Source organism: Thermobia domestica, chromosome 3 (genome assembly GCF_964235325.1).
Source record: "Thermobia domestica chromosome 3, izTheDome1.hap1.1, whole genome shotgun sequence".
In the NCBI taxonomy this organism is placed as follows: domain Eukaryota; kingdom Metazoa; phylum Arthropoda; class Insecta; order Zygentoma; family Lepismatidae; genus Thermobia; species Thermobia domestica.
In genome coordinates, this window is record NC_137456.1 from 139790578 (window position 1) to 139809864 (window position 19287).

Consider the following 19287-nt stretch of genomic DNA (forward strand, 5'->3'; position numbering starts at 1 on the left):
CCAGTGAAGACGCAGGATTAAAAACATGGTACGAGAATACAAGATAAAGGAACTGTTTGGAATGTTTACCAAGTTAGTATGTGTATGTATGAAAGACACATGAGGCAACCGGGAGAATTATTCAGAAGTTCGAAGTTACTGGTTATTTCAGAAAATGCCTGAGATCTTTTGTGTTTGTCCATGCTCTGAATCTGGATTTATGCACAGTTCACCGTGAAACTGACGATGCATAATTATACTGATACTTCATGTTCATATATGGTCTGTAATAGCAGTACTAGACAAGAAAGTGTCAAAATAAATAAATAAAAAAATACCACAAACTGATGATCAACACTGAATATATACACGCCCAAACAATTGAGCATAGGCCGGGGTTCCAACTATTTTGCCAGTCTCAGACACGAAAAAAGTGCGAGAGAAATCACTAATATTGCGTCTATATACTACTACTACTACTACTACTACTACTACTACTACCTATTACTACTACTATTTCTGCTACTACTACTACTGATAATAATAATAATAATAATAATAATAATAATAATAATAATAATAATAATAATAATAGTCTAATAATAATAATAATAATTTAGTTATGTCAGTTTCAGTTGATCACAATTGTCACAGGATGCAATTGTAGGGACACTGCTGCTTTGGTTAACATTTTCTTGGCTGTTGTATTGACGTAGTAATATTAGAAATGTCTCGGCAAGGCAGTATAAGATATGGTGCAGATTAAGTTTATTAGTGCCACAAAATGTTACCTAACAAAACTTTGATTAGGGTATACCTCAGTATCAGTTCCATCTTAATAGATGGCATGTTAACTCACAGTGTACCAGTTTCTGGGTTTGCAAAATACTAGTTTACTCGTCAACTACGCATGAGAATTTACACATATTCATATTTTGTTCAGCTTAATCGGATTTATCAATTGGTATATCTCATGTTTGGATATTTTTCTCCCCGTAATACGCAATATAATAATATTATAGAATTAGTTTAATTGAGTGTAAAGTCCATTCCACCAGCGAGGCTATATAAGACGTGGACCTACTGATTAACGTGGAATCCGAACCACATGAGCTCCCGCCGGGAATCGAACCTGGATATTCCACGCCAAAGGCTCATACACTAACCGCTTAGCCACGTATGAGTTCGATATATTTTAAAATTAATTTTTAAAAAATATTTTGATTGTATATATGAAAATAAAAGGGATAACCGAGAGAGTGAGAGATTGTAAGAATTGGAAGTAAGGAGAAGAGAAAAAGGTTTTTATGAAGAAGTAGAAAGAGAGGAAAGATAGAAAAGGATACGAGAGAGAGAGAGAGAGAGAGAGAGAGAAGCAATGTGTTGTAAGTGATCATGTTGATTCGGACATCAAGATAAGTTAAGTAAAGACGAAACAAAACTGTCTACCGACGTACGCTTCTTGCGCCAATGGGCTAGTTATATAGTAGCTCCTATCAACTTTTTTTTTCTTTCGGTTTTTATCCCTTGAACTGGAAGCCGCTTTTCTATCTATATCTATATATACACACACATCTATACATACAAGCCGCATCTTCTCTTCTTTACAAAGGAAACAGAGACCGCTAGGTTATTAGTGTCTGAGCGCCTAATATGCCGTGATTAATCGAATGAACACTGTTAGATGTTATCTCTAAATTCTGGTGCAACCAGAGATCATTGGAAAGATGATGAAGCTATGGTTTAAAGCAGTAGCTATATGGCGACGACCAATCATTTTTTCGGATGCGTTGCTTGTTCCAACGTACTCTTTCTTTTAAAAGAATTCTTTTCTTTTAATAATTCACTTTTTTCTTCATCTGCTTTCTTTGTGCAACAGTGAGAACGAGAAGAGGCGGGTAGGCAAAATGCGTGAATGGAATGTAGTCTTTTGACGGCTAATTTGCAGTATATATTAAATTTAATGGAGTGGAAGTGGCTAAGAAGAATACAAAGGAACCTGATTCATTGTTTTTCGGAATGTGTTTAATGCTAAAGAAGATGTAATATAGACATACGTAAAAAGTCGCCTTTTTCTATTCTATCACTGAACATCGATTACAGAAGAAATAAAATCCTCAGATAGGAATTAGCATATTAACGGAGTTCTGGGCAATACATAAATAGGCATGAAATTTAAAAGACTGTACTGCGGAATCAATCTTACGTACCGTACGTTTTCCAAGGAGAATTTATTAATTGAGAATAGTTTTTTACTAAATCTAATTGGGTGTTTTCATCGAAGTGCTAGGATGAAATGTAAGAATTTAAACTGATTAAAATTCTATGGTGGACATTGAGAACAATATACATTTTACGGATAAAATATATTACTCACAAGGAAAGAGTAGCGTCTATAGATCTCATACAAGATGCAAATCTGTAAGTGTGTAATAAGGTAAATACAACATATAAGCGTGTCTGTCATAGGCCAGAAAGCACTGCATACTGTAACACCTAATATACACTTGCCTAGCGTATGTATTCAGTTATTTCAAATAGCTTCCGCCCCTGCACTACAGCGACCTTACCCTCTGCGCTATTATCATGACTTTGCTCCTTCAGGTCTCTAGGCTTTCTTGTGGGTTAAAAAACGAATTTCCTCTGCCTAGGAAAAGTGCAATCTGCTTATAGAATAAGTCTTTTTATGGTATTGAGAGATTAGTTCAGACAAGAAGTGCTACTTTTCATGTAGATGCTGATGCTGGTCTATTTTCAATCTGGATGAATTTTATAATGTGGGATAAATTAGAATAGAAGAAATAATAGAGAAAACTTTCGAAGTATTACGTGCAGTTGTTTACCAATATTATCGAACATACATTTAGAAGAAATGATATTCATTGTTTTAATTCAATCTTCTCACGTTTTATTTTCCTTTTTCCTCTCTTGTAATTCACCTCGTAACAAGGGTTTCCAAAGGGGGGCAAGTAGGCCTATAAGCAACGTTTCAAATATAGTTTCAAATTTTGCTGTAACTAATGTAAAAATTCTATTGGGTTTTCGATATTCCTCTTAGGGGGGGCGGGCACCCCACCTTGCCACCCTGATGGGCGCCCTTGCCTCGTAATTCCCTTTTATGCACTTCGATCTAATTACGATTGTATGTACATGTTTATAATCTACATATTCAGGAACTTAAATTTTGAAGTCCCATAGATCATCTCACTCCAGTGAAATACACGACAAGTTCAGTGAAATACACAATATAAACAATGTTACTATTAAAGAGGTGGCGTAGTCGTTTGCCGAACAGCAGTGAAACGGGTCAACATCTTCCTGATCCGTGATCCAGAAGTCACCAGCCACGTGGCTCACCATACTTGGCATCCTGGACAGACTCGTGACCAGGTGATCCTCAGAAACCATAAAACTTGAGCATTACACACAAAGAAGCTTCAGATTGTTAACGTAACATTTACAATGTTGCATATGTATCCTCGGGACCTAGGTCGAAAGGAGCCTTCGATTGAGAAACATTCCCAGTTTTTCAATTGCAGTCACCGACAACCAAGAAGTTGGCCATCTACCCTTCCAGGGCACTTACATTAAATATAAAATATCCACTAAGATATTATTATAACACAAGAAATATTGAAAATTCGAAAATGGTGGACTTCAACAAGTTTGGTTGAACGAGGAATATAGACAATCGTCTTTTTGATATTGTGTACTAAAGGAAGTGGCCTGAACAGAAGTAACACGTAATTGCAGAGCCGTACTGCAACCCAAGAACCCACCAGAAAGGTACTTCCTAGGGAGCCTACTCATATATAGACCTACGTACTGCCCCCTCCCGACAACAAAAGGGGGTCCGGGAGTGTGACTCGGATCAAATATACTTAAAAGTCTTAAAATGCAGATTTAAAACTTCTTTTAGGCAGTAATTTCTGACGTAATGCCAAATCTCCCATTCTTCTCTTGCAATTGCACAATCATCTGCACAAGCTCCATTGCTTCACATCTCCCTCTAAAATAACAATGGTGCACCTGTGCTATGAACCCCTCATAGGACTGCCGTGTCGTGACAAAACGCTGTAACTTTGGCGAAGAAGTTTTGCGAGAATGAGCCTTAAAGTTTTCATCCGAAAATGTGATCTGTATCGTGTAAAAATAGTGTATCTTGACTTTGGAAACACGTGGTTACATGTAATGTTACGTAAATGCATGTTGTGTGATTAAATTTGGTGAAAATTGTTTGGTTGACCATTATTGCCTAGTTACACTGGTTCTACACGATACAGATCACATTTTCGGATGAAAACTTTAAGGCTCATTTTCGCAAAACTTCTTCGCCAAAGTTACAGCGTTTTGTCACGACACGGCAGAGGAATCCCCTGTTGCATATGCAAACACATATATGGATCATCAGAAGTAACTTATTTTATACAAATACAATACCTCTCCATTGTCCTGTATTAACAGTGACCAATGGGTTTCAAAATGTTTTTTAAATCATTGAAAACATTTTTACCATAAAAGTTTTAAAAACATGACATGAGTCACTCCTATATAATTTATGGGCTCTTTTGACGGTGGGGTGCTGACTGCCACGGGTGCAGACTGCCACAGCCAATTATTGGTGCTGATTGCCACGGCTGGCGCTTATTGCCAATATCAAGGTGCCGACTGCCACGATAGCGTGCTGACTGCCACGAGCCTGAGAGAAAGTTGCTAGACGTAACATTACTGGACGCCAAGAAGCATGAAAGAAACTAGATGATCCTTAGGAGCTTGTTGTTCAGACCAACATCTAACAAAGGTAAACAGGTCTCTGTATGTACACTCATGTCCAAAATTATTGTCACATGATTATAATTATGTTGTTCTAGTAATATAATTTGATAATGAATTCGCCCGGTATTTCTTATAATGTTAGTATGTGTATAATTATACTCGGCAAAGACAAGTATGTGGTAAATTTCATGTCAAATTTCATTTTTTTTTTTTTACTTCTGAGTGACCTACAAACATGTAACCTTGAATTCAGCTGGGTTGAATGCACACACACCACTGTACTAATATGAACAGCTTTGTCCTGCTTATGACAGCAGCACCCACACAAACACACACGAGAACAAACAATGCAAAGTCACGTTTCTCGTTCTGACATCCGGTGGACGGAGGACCAAAAAATGTTGATGTATGAAGGGGTGATATGTTTATGTACTTTATTTACAACTCATGCATATCACAACCACAGCAAATGAACTGTATGATTAAACCCATATTACTGATTTACCCAGATATCATGAAGGAACGAGAAATAAGACTTGACGAATATTTTAGATGTTACTTGCTTCAATTCTTATTTAAAGGTACATGTGTTAATATGATAAATATAACATGCTTTGTTCATATGTTAATATGCTGATATAATACTTAAATATTAGTACAATGAATTACTTATCTTAACATCTTTCTGCAGTAATCGTTGCTTGCTGCTAGCTAAACCACATGTTGCTTGCTAACCATCATACTTTGTCTTCGATCACACATAAACTGAGTAGCACTCTAAAACACTGTTAAGAACATGTGAATCTTGTATATTAATGAACATGAGTATTTCTCTAAAACCTATGAATAAATATGCTTTTCTGAAACTATTAATGAATATGCTTGTCTAGTTGAACTTCGAAGCACATTGTCGAATGCACAGATCCACTTGAATAGCACACTGAAGGCACTGTTGCCAGCCAATGCAAACACAACTCACTAAAACTCACTAGAAAAATCACTAAAAGAATCACAAAGAATTCACTAAACCACTAAACTATATACAAGAAAAATGAAACTAATATGAGTAAAAATAATGTACATATGCAAGCTTATCCATCCTCCCCCTCCTTGATTGGACACAATCAATTAATATTCTAGGGATAAAGGAATTAGCTTAGCAACACTACGCCGAAAAATGCCACTTTTACACTTCACAGTTGCCACTCGCACTAAATTATCACTGCCCGGATGAACTTCTTCAATCACACCTAACTTCCACACTTGAGGAGAAACATTGTCTTCTTTTAACAATACGACCATGCCCGGTTGTAGATTAGGCTGAGCTGACTTCCATTTTCTTCTTTGTTGTAACTGGTTGAGGTAATCCCTTGACCAACGTTTCCAAATATGCTGCTTCATTTGTTGAATCCGTTGCCATCTTCCTAATCTGTTGATAGGTACGTCCAGTAGATCTGGTTCCGGAAGGCTGAGAAGTGTAGCTCCCATCAAAAAATGTCCTGGACTGAGATACATTGGATCTGTAGGATCGTTGGAAATGGCTGTCAATGGTCTTGAATTTAGAATGGCTTCAATTTGAATAAGTAACGTATTCAACTCTTCGTATGTCAGACTTGCTGTTCCTGCTGCACGCCGTAGGTTGTACTTCATGGATTTTATTGAACTTTCCCATGACCCCATGTGAGGAGATCTGGCAGGAATGAACTTCCATTCTAAACCTTCTTGAGCTGAGTATTCCAGGATGTCCTTTCGGTTAGTCTTGGATTCAAAAAATTGTTGCAATTCTCGATTGGCGCCAACAAAGTTTGAACCATTGTCGCTACAGATAGATAAGCATTTTCCTCGCCTAGCAATAAATCTCTTCAATGCGGCGATGAAGGCTTGAGAACTTAAGTCTGAAACTATTTCTATGTGAACTGCTCTAGTGGCTAAACAGATGAACAACGCTGCATAGACTTTCATTTGAATTTTGCTGCGAATCGTGGGCTTGACATAAAAGAATCCTGCATAGTCAACTCCCACGTGTACAAATGGTCTTGCTTCATTTACTCTCTCCTTGGGTAAGTGTCCCATTAACTGTGATGAACTTGTTGATCTCCACTTGAAACAAACCAAACAATTGTGTACTATTGCCTTGACCATCTTTTTAGCTCTTGGAATCCAATATCTTGTACGCAAAGATGCAATAAGAAGCTGTGGTCCTGCATGAAGCAACCTTTTATGTTCTTCTTTGACTATCAGGTGAGTGAAATGATGTCCTGCAGGTAAGATGAATTGATGCTTGTTGTCGTACTATAAGTTTGAATGTTCCAATCTTCCTCCTACTCTTAGCATTCCTTCCGTGTCCAGAAATGGAAAAAGATCCTTGATTGGGCTCTTTGTTGAAACTTCCATTTGTTGCTGCAAGTTCAATATTTCTTGATGATAGGTAGTATGTTGTACTATCTTGATACATCTGTGTAACGCTAAACGAAGTTCCGAAGCGTCAAGACTATCGGTTCTTCTTTCTGATTTCTTGGAAAGACAATTATGTTTGAATCGCAAACAATATGCTACTACTCTCAACATTTTGTTTAACGAGGAATATCTTTTCATAAAGCTTGTTTCATGAACTGCCACCAAACTTATCATGACTTTCTTCTCTTCTGGAATATTAGCCGGCTCATTTTGTTCTTGACATGGCCATTCCGCTCTGTGAAGAAACTCTGGACCATGCCACCACTCTCGAGACTGAATAAGAGTGTTGGGATCCGCTCCTCGACTAACTATGTCTGCCGCATTTTCTTTACTAGGCACGTGGTGTCATTGATTGATTGATGTGATTCTCTGAATTTGAGCCACCCTGTTGGATACAAATGTCTTCCAACGATTGGGAGGTGATTTGATCCATGACAAAACTATCGTCGAGTCTGTCCACAGGTGTATACCACTGACCTCTATATTTAATATGGATAGCGTTTTGTCTATTAGCTTCGAAAGTAACAGTGCTCCACATAATTCCAATCTAGGCAAAGTCTGCTTCTTCAGTGGTGCAACCTTCGACTTTGAACAAAGTAAATTGACTTCAATGTTTCCTTGTTCGTCTGTAGCCCTGATGTACACTACTGCTCCAAAATTTTCTTCACTTGCATCGCAAAAACCATGTAATTGAATTTCCTTAACGTTCTCCGAAGACATTACGTTTCTTGTAATTTGTATCTTCGCCATCGCAGGTAACCAATACATTAATTGATTCCACTCAACTTGTAGGACTGTGTCTAATGGGTCATTCCAATCCATCCCTGTTTTCCACAACTTCTGTAAGAAATTCTTGTATTTGATGACAATTGGAGCGATTAGACCTAATGGATCGAAGATAGATGACACTATACTGACGACTTGTCTTTTTGTCATTGCAACATTACTTTCTACTGCAGTTCCGTGTTTACAAATTTTGTTCGAAATTATAAGTTTGTCTGTTAATGGAATCCATGCTATTCCTAAAGTCTTAACACCGTCTTGCTGACCAAGTATGATTGGCTGTTGTTTTTCCCTGAAGTCTTCAGGAACTCCTTGAAGTACTTCTTCTTTGTTAGAACTCCATTTACAAAGCTTGAAACCTGCTCTGCTTAAAATATTAATAAGATCCTTCTGTAGTTCTAAGGCCTTTGACACGTTTGGTACTGATTTTAACACATCATCAATGTAGAAATTGTGTTTTATTACTTCTGCTGCTTCTGGAAATTCCTTGGAATTTTCCTCCGCTATTTGCTTCAGACATCTTGTTGCCAAGAAGGATGCTGACGAAGTCCCGTACGTCACTGTTTGTAACTCATACGACTGGATCGGTTCTTCTACTGAATTTCTCCAAAGGATGCGTTGTAAACCCTTGTCCTCATCATGAATTAATATTTGGCGGTACATTTTCTCTAAGTCTGCTGTGAATGCAACTGGATACAACCGAAACCTTAAAATAATGGAGTACAAGTCATCTTGAACAATTGGCCCAACTTGAAGAATGTCATTCAATGATTTGCCATTAGACGTTTTTGCACTTGCATCAAAAACCACTCTTAATTTAGTTGTTGTACTGTCCATCTTGAATACAGGATGATGTGGAAGATAACAACTGCTGCTGCTGTTCACGTCTTCTTCTGTAACCTTTCGCATGTGACCCAAACTTAAATACTCATCCATGAAGGCGGCATATTGTTTATGAAACTCAGGATTTTGTAGCAATCTTCTTTCAAGCTGCTTAAATCTTTGTAGTGCCATGTTGTAAGACTCTCCTAAAGCTGCATTCTCTTCCTTCTTTGGTAATTTGACAATAAATCTTCCATCTCCATTTCTGGTTGTATTTTTTAAAAAATGCTTCTCACAATTTTCTTCTTCCGGCGTGTAAATCTTAGTCTGAAGATCTTCGAGTTCCCAGAATTTTCTCAATTGTGTATCCAAGTCTGTCTCCATCTGAGCAAAACATGAAATTACCGACTGGTTGGCTTCTTCGGGTATTGAAGGCATATTTCCGACGACAACGTATCCTAGCTTCGTTTCCTGCAAAACTGGATAATTTCCTTTTCTAGTCTTCTGGCCTGGCTCAAGGAGACTGTAGAATAACCCCGCACTTATAAGCATGTCTACTGACGACGAGCGATGAAAATTTAGATCGGCTAAGCAAATATCCTTTGGCAAGTTCCAATTACTGTAATCAATATCCTTAGAAGGTATGCAACCTGTAATGTTTGGCAATACTAAACAATCGACCACTGCACTAAAATCACATGTTCTTGAATAAATATGAACTTTAACACTGTACTGAGCTTCGGAGGTTACAGAATTGATACCTCTAATGGGAACACGATTTTTCGTTTTCTTGAGGCCTAATCTATGAACTAAAGCTTCGCTTACAAAATTCGATTGAGACGCTGCATCTAATAACACTCTGCATTGTTGAAAACGACCTTTAGTGTCTGTTACGTTAACTAACGCTGTTGCTAATAAGACTTGCTGACCATAATTAATCTTAAATGAGCAATAAGAGTCCTGTGGTTGAACTTGAACCTGATTCTGTTCCTTAACTTTAGGTACGTTAGTAGTATTGTTATTTGTTTTGCTTGAACTGTCTTTGTTAGTAGCCTCTTTAGTAGTATCTTCATGCAACAGTGTATTATGCTTAAAATTACATTTCTTACAAGCACTTGATTTGCATGCCCTTACTTGATGTTTATTACCTAAGCAATTAAAACATAATTTATTTTGCTTCACGAGCTCCTTTCTTTGATTAATGTTGGCACTCAGAAATTCTGGGCAGCGAAAAACAGCATGCGTTTCTTTGCTACGGCAAATATTACATGCATTTGGAAGCACAGTAACAAACGCATTCACTTGACTGTTATTCTTTCTTTTTGCTTTGGAATCTACACTTTTGTTGTCATAAGTACTTTCAGATTGAGTAGGACGAATATTTTCTAACATTTGACAACGACCTTCTAAAAATGAAAATAATTCCGATAACGATGGAAAGGAGTCACTACTTTGCTCAGCTTCCCATTCCCTTTTGCTTGCCGAATCAAGTTTTTCTACTAAATGCTGTGTTAGTAGTACGTCATGCAAAGGTTTGTCCAAATTCAATGCTTCAAGGGCTTGAAAATTACTACGTGCAGTATTTACAAATTGTCTAATGTCTTTAGCATTTTCTTTCGTTACTGGCTTGATATTGAGCAACCCTCGTACATATGTCGAAGCTATCAACCGTTTGTTTTCGTAGCGTTCAACAAGAAGCTTCCATGCGATTTCGTAATTAACTTCTACTGTAGGCAGATTTGCTATTAATGTAAACGCTTCTCCCTTGAGCGATGTGCGCAAATATTGAAACTTACAAACTGTACTTAATGATTCGTTATTGTGAATAAGGGAAATGAAAATGTCCTTAAATGGCGACCACTCCTCGTATTTACCACAAAATATGGACAAAGAAATTTTAGGCAATTGTACTGAACTACTACCACAATTTGCAGCTTTGTTATTTGCTGTCCCTGAATCCGTTTTTTGTTCAAAACTATCAATAAATTCTTGCAACTTAACCTTTGAATCATAATACAGTTCCTCGAATGTAATTCTGTGCGTTTCTTGTTCACCCGTCTCATCCAAGAGCTCTATTTCTGACTGTATCTCATCAAACTTAATAAAAACCCCTTCAAGTGCAACTAGCCTCGTTCTTGCTTCTTGTATGCTAGGTTTATTTTCATTCTGTAGTTTTTGAAGAAATGTCTGTATTCTTGTTGCCTGACCTTTGACCGAAGCACGTTTCTTAATTAATTGACCCAACTGCACTTCTGCCATTGTTTGTCTTTCTTTTTTTTTTTTTTTTACTTCTGAGTGACCTACAAACATGTAACCTTGAATTCAGCTGGGTTGAATGCACACACACCACTGTACTAATATGAACAGCTTTGTCCTGCTTATGACAGCAGCACCCACACAAACACACACGAGAACAAACAATGCAAAGTCACGTTTCTCGTTCTGACATCCGGTGGACGGAGGACCAAAAAATGTTGATGTATGAAGGGGTGATATGTTTATGTACTTTATTTACAACTCATGCATATCACAACCACAGCAAATGAACTGTATGATTAAACCCATATTACTGATTTACCCAGATATCATGAAGGAACGAGAAATAAGACTTGACGAATATTTTAGATGTTACTTGCTTCAATTCTTATTTAAAGGTACATGTGTTAATATGATAAATATAACATGCTTTGTTCATATGTTAATATGCTGATATAATACTTAAATATTAGTACAATGAATTACTTATCTTAACATCTTTCTGCAGTAATCGTTGCTTGCTGCTAGCTAAACCACATGTTGCTTGCTAACCATCATACTTTGTCTTCGATCACACATAAACTGAGTAGCACTCTAAAACACTGTTAAGAACATGTGAATCTTGTATATTAATGAACATGAGTATTTCTCTAAAACCTATGAATAAATATGCTTTTCTGAAACTATTAATGAATATGCTTGTCTAGTTGAACTTCGAAGCACATTGTCGAATGCACAGACCCACTTGAATAGCACACTGAAGGCACTGTTGCCAGCCAATGCAAACACAACTCACTAAAACTCACTAGAAAAATCACTAAAAGAATCACAAAGAATTCACTAAACCACTAAACTATATACAAGAAAAATGAAACTAATATGAATAAAAATAATGCACATATGCAAGCTTATCCAAGTACAACATAATTAGTAACGAATATTGACATATGAATTGAAAGCTATCGGAAAACAGAAAAAAAGTATTTTGCAATAACTAACGCTTTTGTTAGATACAATTAGTCATTACATTGTTTACAATAATCATAGGTTAGAGATGAAAGTTGATCACTGTTGTTCTTCTGTTTTATGAAGAAATGACGCAGGCAAAATATTCCCTTGCACCATGAACATTTTATATGTGGAATTGTGTTGCATCCGTCAAGAGAACAGTTCGCAGAACCAAAGCAAAAAGCAAATTCGACAAGTGATTCAAAAGTTATAGGCCTATAATTTGTTCGTAACCTGCCTTGCAGAACGCAAACTGAAACAATTCAATGTATCGCGGTGATCGGAAGTGATTTGTATGGACACGAACTTTATTTGATTTGATTGTTTCGTTGGTACATTATAACGTCCAGATGAAGAAGATTCATACTATGTACAACCTCCTGCATAATCTTTGATTGATCGGAATCAAAACACATCAAAACACATCATGTGCAATTCTTTGGTATCTTCTCAACCATTAGGTCTTTGCCATCCGTCATGCAACTTGTAATGGACAATTTGTCTGTAAATGAACCCTAGTGATCAAGCAATAGCAAGTTCAAACCATCAGGCTTCGCCATGGGTGAGAATACTTAACGCGTTGAAACGTGCATCCACTCATTTTCTCATATAAATTTCCAAGCTGAAGATCTCAAACAGTTCTCAACGTACAGGAGTTTTATTACCTGTTGTAATAAGCATGAATTGGTCTTTCAAATGACATGCTTATTTCTCTGCAGGCGAGTGCTTCTTCCAAACTTCCCTTGTCAGCTGGCTTCAGACCATCATATCCATTAAATAATACAATAAAACATTGAATATAAACAATGAAATGTGCAAATTGTACATATAACAGAAAAGACAATCCCTTTATAAACATCCAAGTGTATGTCGTTCCACTTAGTGAGCAACTTTGTAACTTATAGGATGCCACATAGATTTGCTGTGATGTTTACTAAATTAATCCCTACTAAATTAATTAATAATCATAAATTTTGTATGAGGGATTAATTCCTCTCTTTCCAAATACAGTTTCTCCCAGGCTCGTGGCAGTCAGCACGCCATCGTGGCAGTCAGCACCTTCATATTTGCAATCAGCGACAGTCGTGGCAGTCAGCACCAATAATTGGTTGTGGCAGTCAGCACCTATCCCTTTTGACCATGTTGAGAGAGGACCCATCATAAAAGTTTTTGATGGGTTCCCTTTTATTTTCCCACTCAGGGTCCTCAATGTTCTTTAATCCGATCCTTTATATTTTCTGCACGGAAAACAATGGTGCTGTGAAATGTAAATTATTATTTAGTTTCAAGTTATGGCATCATTTGAGATTTCAAATTAGCTGAATATTTGAATATTAGCAAAATTATATAACAGATTGGAAAATCAGGACCTTTTCAAGGGTTGAATTACGAAAAATGTGAAAGGCTGTTTTCGCAACATCATGGCTGCAATGTTGGTATGGGATTAGCTGATTGTATTGCCGGTACTCGACGAGTTATCATCCTCCGTTCCATTACTCCCGTCAGCGAGGAGTGCGTGACATGTGACTTTTTGTACCTATAACCACTACTTAGTATACGAATCGGCGGGCCAGCAAAATATTCACCGTCCAGGACCCACCGGGAAATTTTCCGGTTTCCCGCCTGGCCAGTATGGTCCTGCGTAATTACAATTAATGCTCCAGGAAGAAGGTTGACCAACTTCGAGAGGGTTGTGTCTGCCCCCTCCCCTCTCCGGAAGTATACCCGGGACACCAAACACCACTTTTAAGTTGAAAAGTACTCTATCTTCCCAAAGTTTCTCTGTAGCGTCCTGCCTAATGCACACGAGATGAAATAATTGAGGAGTTAGATGTAATAAGGGCGTAAGCTAGCTTACGCCCTTTTTGGATTAAACGCATTTGTGGCTTTTGCCATGCTTGTTTAGCCTTCTGGGAACATTTCAATTCAATATCGGAATAAAATGCTGCATATTACGTTGTCTCATGTAAAAAAAAAAAAAGAAAAAGAAAAAAAGAAAAAGAAAAAAAAGAAAAAAATACTATTTAAATTTTCAACATCGTTTTTCTCCAACTGCATGTTTCAGACTTACGCCCTTATTGCATCAAACGCTTCAATTGTATAAAATAAAAAATAAAAAAATACTAACATCAGTGTTGATTTCAGATTTCCTCCGGAGAAAATTTTAATATACAGGGGGGTGAAAGTAACATTAAGAAATGCATATAACTCAGGTTGAGATCGATTGGAGAGATACCTGGAAGGCGAGGAATTTCCTCCCTTGGCTATCCCTTGAAATCATTACTGACTATCATCATTCAACAAGATTAAACTGTTCTACTTTGTGTGTGTGTGTGTGTGTGTGTGTGTATGTAAGAGTTCATGATTGATGTTTAGCCTACTTTCAGCTACATCTCCGACTATGTTACTCAGAGACCATTTTGTATTTATGAATTATGATAGAAGAATATGTCCTGTTTAATACTGTTATTTGATACGAGTGTATCACATATAGATATGCCTATGCATGTGTGTATATGAGAAGATAAATGTTACTTGCAGTGTACTATACAGTAGCCACATACGGATTAAAACCATATCCTTCTTTTTCGTTACGAAGGCATAGTGCATAACATACATAAATAGACCGCCGAGTTTTTACAATCGAATGCGAAAAGCTGATTTGACAGCCGGCCTAGGAATAAAAGACTCGCTCTGACAAACTGTAGTGGTCGGTGCTTAATTCAAACCGAATTGTGCGTTGAAGGACGAAGTCAAAGATTGCCGGCATGCATAAAGGGAGGCGGGGTCAAGTTGGACACTCTCCAGAAATGGTCTCTGCTCCTTCTCCTTTTCCAGTTTTGTTTCTGATTCTGTGTCCTTTTGTTTTCTTTCTTTCCATCCACAGACAGTCTTTCTTTTCCTTTATTTCCCTCACACCCTCCCTGTAAGGAAAACTGAATGCAATCTTAATGACTCTATTACACCTGACCAAGCAAGTATAGTAGAGTTCCATCCGTTAAGGTTGATCATTATCCAGCCACCAAGATCTGGTGTGTAATTTCCAAATTCAAAGTAACGTGATTATTGGACCTTTTAGCCACTCCCAGATCTCAATCTTTATCTTTATCTTCCATTTTTATCTTCTTCTAATCGGCGTTTCTTCTTATTTTTCTTCATTCCTCCACCTTCTTTTTCCCTTCAATTTGTCCTTTTTTATTATCATTATTTCTTTAGCCTTTGGGTTGAATATTTCTTACATTGCTTATATCCGACAATCAATAACTAGTTTTCAATTTCCTCCTTTGGTTACGTGTGTTTATGTGTGCGTGTGTGTGAGTGTATATTCTTGCTTATACCAGTAGTCGGCTTTCTTTCACACTAAGAAGTAATGTCTTTTTTAAATATATACCTAAACCCTCAGTGGAGCGCATTGCTCAACTTTCGAAACGCATTCCTTTCTTTGAAATACTTGTAAGAAAATAGATGTCTTTAGTCATCCACTGTAGTTAATGAAATTATGCAATGTGCGTCAGTAATTGTTTTATATGAAAAAGTACTTTATACATCAAGATGTGTATATTGGCGACTTTGTTCAGTTGTAGGTCTTTTACCCCCTTCCTTGGAAAAAAATTCCTGTAGGCGTATCTGATCATACAACCCGGATTTATATGCAAAATGCTTGTTTATAGTAATATGCAGAAACGTATGGAAAGTTTCCCTTTTCGACGGACTTGTAAGGATTTGTTCAGGGGCGGATCCAGGGGGGGCGATCGGGGCAATCGTCCCCCCAACCAGAAGAGGAAACTTTCTTATTTTATATATATAAATAAAATCCATCCCAAGTTTGGAGCCCTTAGAAGTAGAAATATGACAACCCACCGCCCCCCAGAAGTCGGTCCTGGATCCGCCCCTGGATTTGTTTGAAACGCGTATGATAGCTCATATAAGTGTATATTTTGAGTGAATTTCGATGTGCATACATATTTCGTAAACTTTGCAGGATACTGCATATTTCCGAATTTTATTGCGGCATACCAGCATATCTCAGAGTATATCACAAGAGAGTACGTTATATTTGAAGTGAACCGAATCACTTTGTAAACGCAGATGTAAAATAAAATGTTGTATAGAATAGACCTAATAGAAAAAAGTTTTGTATTCTAAATTACTCCATTTGACTTGTCTTTCACACTGTCTTTATCGCGTAGTAGGAACAATCAGATGCTAATATTCGGAAGTAGACGCGCTTGTATCAAATGTAAAGAAAGCATTTGTGAAAGCACCATCAAACGTACGTATCTTTCGCCAAGTTGCGAAGAATGAACTGCTACCTCCGCAACCAGTTTTAACCCGACATAGCTCGTGCCTAGAAGATGTGTCGTATTATGCAGATAACTTAAATGAAGTGAAGTCAGTTGTACACCCACTAAATTCCGATGATGCAACCGCTGTTTATGTGTCACAAAAATATTTCTCTGCAACTGACAACACAACCACTTCTCGAGGGTACCTGAAATTATCAGATAGTTGGAATCCCGTTAGAATGCTTTGCAGGATTCACTATCCTTGTCGGTGAACTGTAGCAGACTTTATCCAGTGAAACTCACGGTGTTACGAAAATAGCATCAGATAAACTTTTCCCCTATTAGGCAAAAATCTCGGGTACAAAACAATCTGTGATATTGCAAATGCAATTAAGTACCCGGCTATTTGAGGCGATCGCAAAACGTGTTTATTGCTCATGCGTACGCTTGGAATACGCTGACCATGTATTTAAATGTAGATGGCTAATCACAAACGCGAAAGCAATAAAAACGCGGAGAAAACATCAGCTCGAGCGTATTTAGTGCGCTTCGGAACAATAGACCGCCTGCTAAGATTTCAAATAAAAGATTTCAAAGGGAAGGGGAAAAAAAGGAAAGAGGCAAGGGGGTTGTAGCAAGAAACAGTTGCTTGGAAGATGGTTTGTGCAGAGTATTGGAAGTCTGCTATTACATACCTGGACCTGCCAAAAAGACCCGGAAACCCTGACTGGCTCACAGTATGATATACAACTCTGGTGAAAGTAAAATTACTGAATAGCCATCTTGGCCATGTTCGCTACAGGGGGTAACGCATCAAAAACGCTTTCTTAAATAGCCTAACCCTAATGGTGAAAACATGGAGTTGGAAGAAGTTCTAACACAAGAAAACATGTGGTGTTTTTCAATGCATCACTGACTTCTACTGATGTAGAAAGGAACTTTCTTATGTACAAAACGTTTTTCACTGATAAGCGCAGAGGGTTTACAGAAGAAAACCTAAGGAAGGCGTTCATAGTTCATTGCAACAGAGATCACTAAGGTAAGATATTTTTGTAAGAAATTGAAATTTTATTTTCTTAGTGTATATTTCAGTGCATATCTTAATTTTTAATGCATATTTCAGTTCATATGTTTGATACTTTTCGTGCATATTGCATGCATATCTCGAAGTTAGTTTGTGCATGGAAATCCGGGATCTGCTGATTATCATCATAGGTATTCTGTCATTATTGGCAGGTCATCTGCCGCTAAGAATTTTCCCTGTACCATATACTTAAGCTAACCTCTTCAGTTCATCGCCTGTAACCCTTTTCTTTCCCTCTTCCTCTTTGTGGCACCGTACCTTCTATCACGTCCCTTACAGCTTCCACTCTCTTCCCAGTTAATGTTCCAAGCTGTTTATCTCTCTCTTTTTTTAATAAAATCTAAAATTGTGATTACCTTCTACAATTTCTAACACTTTTTCATTCATTCAGTAGGACCGTTGTGGCTCAGTGATAGAGCGTTCACCCCTAGAGCATGGAGTTCTTGGTTCGATCTCAGCACTTGCAATCTGAACTTTGTGGCCGTGTGCGTGTTTTTTGGGGGGGTTCCCCCGTTCCCTCCCACTTCATTCTATCTAGCCTAGACCAGCCGACATAACAGCGGGACGTAAAACTTAAAGATTTCATTTCGTTTTTTCATTTATTCAATTCAGCTTAATTTCATTCTTCTTCACACCCATATTTCAAAATCTTTCAGCTTCTTCCTCTTTTCTTCTCGTTTGCGTAATTTTCATGTTTGAGCGCGATAAAGTATCATATTCCACACGAAACATTTAAAGAGTTTTTTTTTTGGGGGGGGGGGACTATTTACCTTGGCATTCAATAATCCAAACATAAATATCTTTCCTCTTTCTAAAGTGATTCTTTCGTCATTCCTATCCATGCTATCATTTCATGATCCCAACTTGAAATCCTCACTAATAATAGACTTAGTACCAAGGCACCGAACGCTTGTTAGTCAACTCTTCTACTTTATCTACTCCTATTTCTCTATTTGATGAACACTTCTTTCTAACCACTGTTGCTTTTGTTTTTCTGGCATTTAGTTTGATCCTATATTCTTCGTAGCTTTTAACTCTAGTTTTCTAACGTCATATTTAGTGATACTGTGAATTGCAGAAGCAAATGAGTCTCCTTCTTCAAATTTTAACAAGTGAGTGTCATTTCACAGTGTAAAACCACGATAGACTTCTAAACTATGCGAATTCAATACTCAAACTTGAAATGGTACATCCATAATTACTGGTAACAATAGAGAAATAAGAGCGAAGATAGAACCTGTTCTTCCGACATTGAATCCTTATTAAAAACCTATTACTTGCTTTGTCTTACTGGTTTTGCTCAATGGAGATTATGTTTCAAACCAGAAGTGGTAATTGATGCCTCTCACTTCCGGTTACAATACACGAAAAGAATCAGAGATAAAACATAGTATTAGTGCCGAATCCATACTTAAAATTCTTTGTCGCTAACTACTTTCATTTTAACCATTATGCAATCAGTGTTGTAACCGAAAAAAAAACGTAATTTTCACCACTTCCAGCTTCAACAGATACATGAAATACGAGATAAAACTCATTCTTGGGACGGTGAATTTGTGACGAAAACTGTTTTATTATATCCCTAACTATTTTTATTGTATGAAAATTAATACTGAACCCGATAGTAGTATACTAGCACATTTCAACCACTTCCGGTTTCAGTAGAATGTTGGAGGTAGTGATTACCTGCTGCTCTCTTGAGACACAGAACCAATTGTAACAGAAAACTTGTAGCTATCTGTTACCACTTTTGTTCTACGGCGATAAACGTGAAAACCGTAAGTGACTGATTTCTATCACTTCCGGTTTGAAAGAAAAAGCCTAGAATATGGAACA

General features: G+C 37.3%; 3 protein-coding genes across 4 annotated transcripts in view; 1 reads left to right on the forward strand and 2 right to left on the reverse strand.

Annotated features, from left to right (window-relative positions):
* The window catches only part of LOC145680770 (uncharacterized), a 621439-nt gene that overhangs the window by 409125 nt on the left and 193027 nt on the right, over positions 1-19287 (forward strand). The gene's annotated exons all lie outside the window — the stretch shown is intronic.
* Positions 5884-6897, reverse strand: LOC145681968 (uncharacterized). Its single transcript, XM_081753568.1, has one exon. It carries the CDS (start codon positions 6895-6897, stop codon positions 5884-5886), a length of 1014 nt encoding a protein of 337 aa, XP_081609694.1.
* LOC145681969 (uncharacterized) lies at positions 7048-9009 on the reverse strand. The gene is made up of 2 exons (XM_081753569.1): positions 8461-9009; positions 7048-7269 (listed from the first exon to the last, which is right to left on the reverse strand). The coding sequence occupies exons 1-2, from the start codon at positions 9007-9009 to the stop codon at positions 7048-7050; spliced, it is 771 nt and encodes a 256-aa protein (XP_081609695.1).

What these genes read in the sequence shown, in the direction of transcription:
- LOC145681968 (XM_081753568.1), bottom strand. Translation starts at nt 6,897, where the DNA reads ATGGTCAAGGCAATAGTACACAATTGTTTGGTTTGTTTCAAGTGGAGA.
- LOC145681969 (XM_081753569.1), bottom strand. Translation starts at nt 9,009, where the DNA reads ATGGCACTACAAAGATTTAAGCAGCTTGAAAGAAGATTGCTACAAAAT. An exon ending in AATTTCCAGAAGCAGCAGAA is followed by an intron (nt 7,270 to 8,460) that starts GTAATAAAACAC and finishes TGTCTTTCCAAG; the next exon opens with AAATCAGAAAGAAGAACCGA.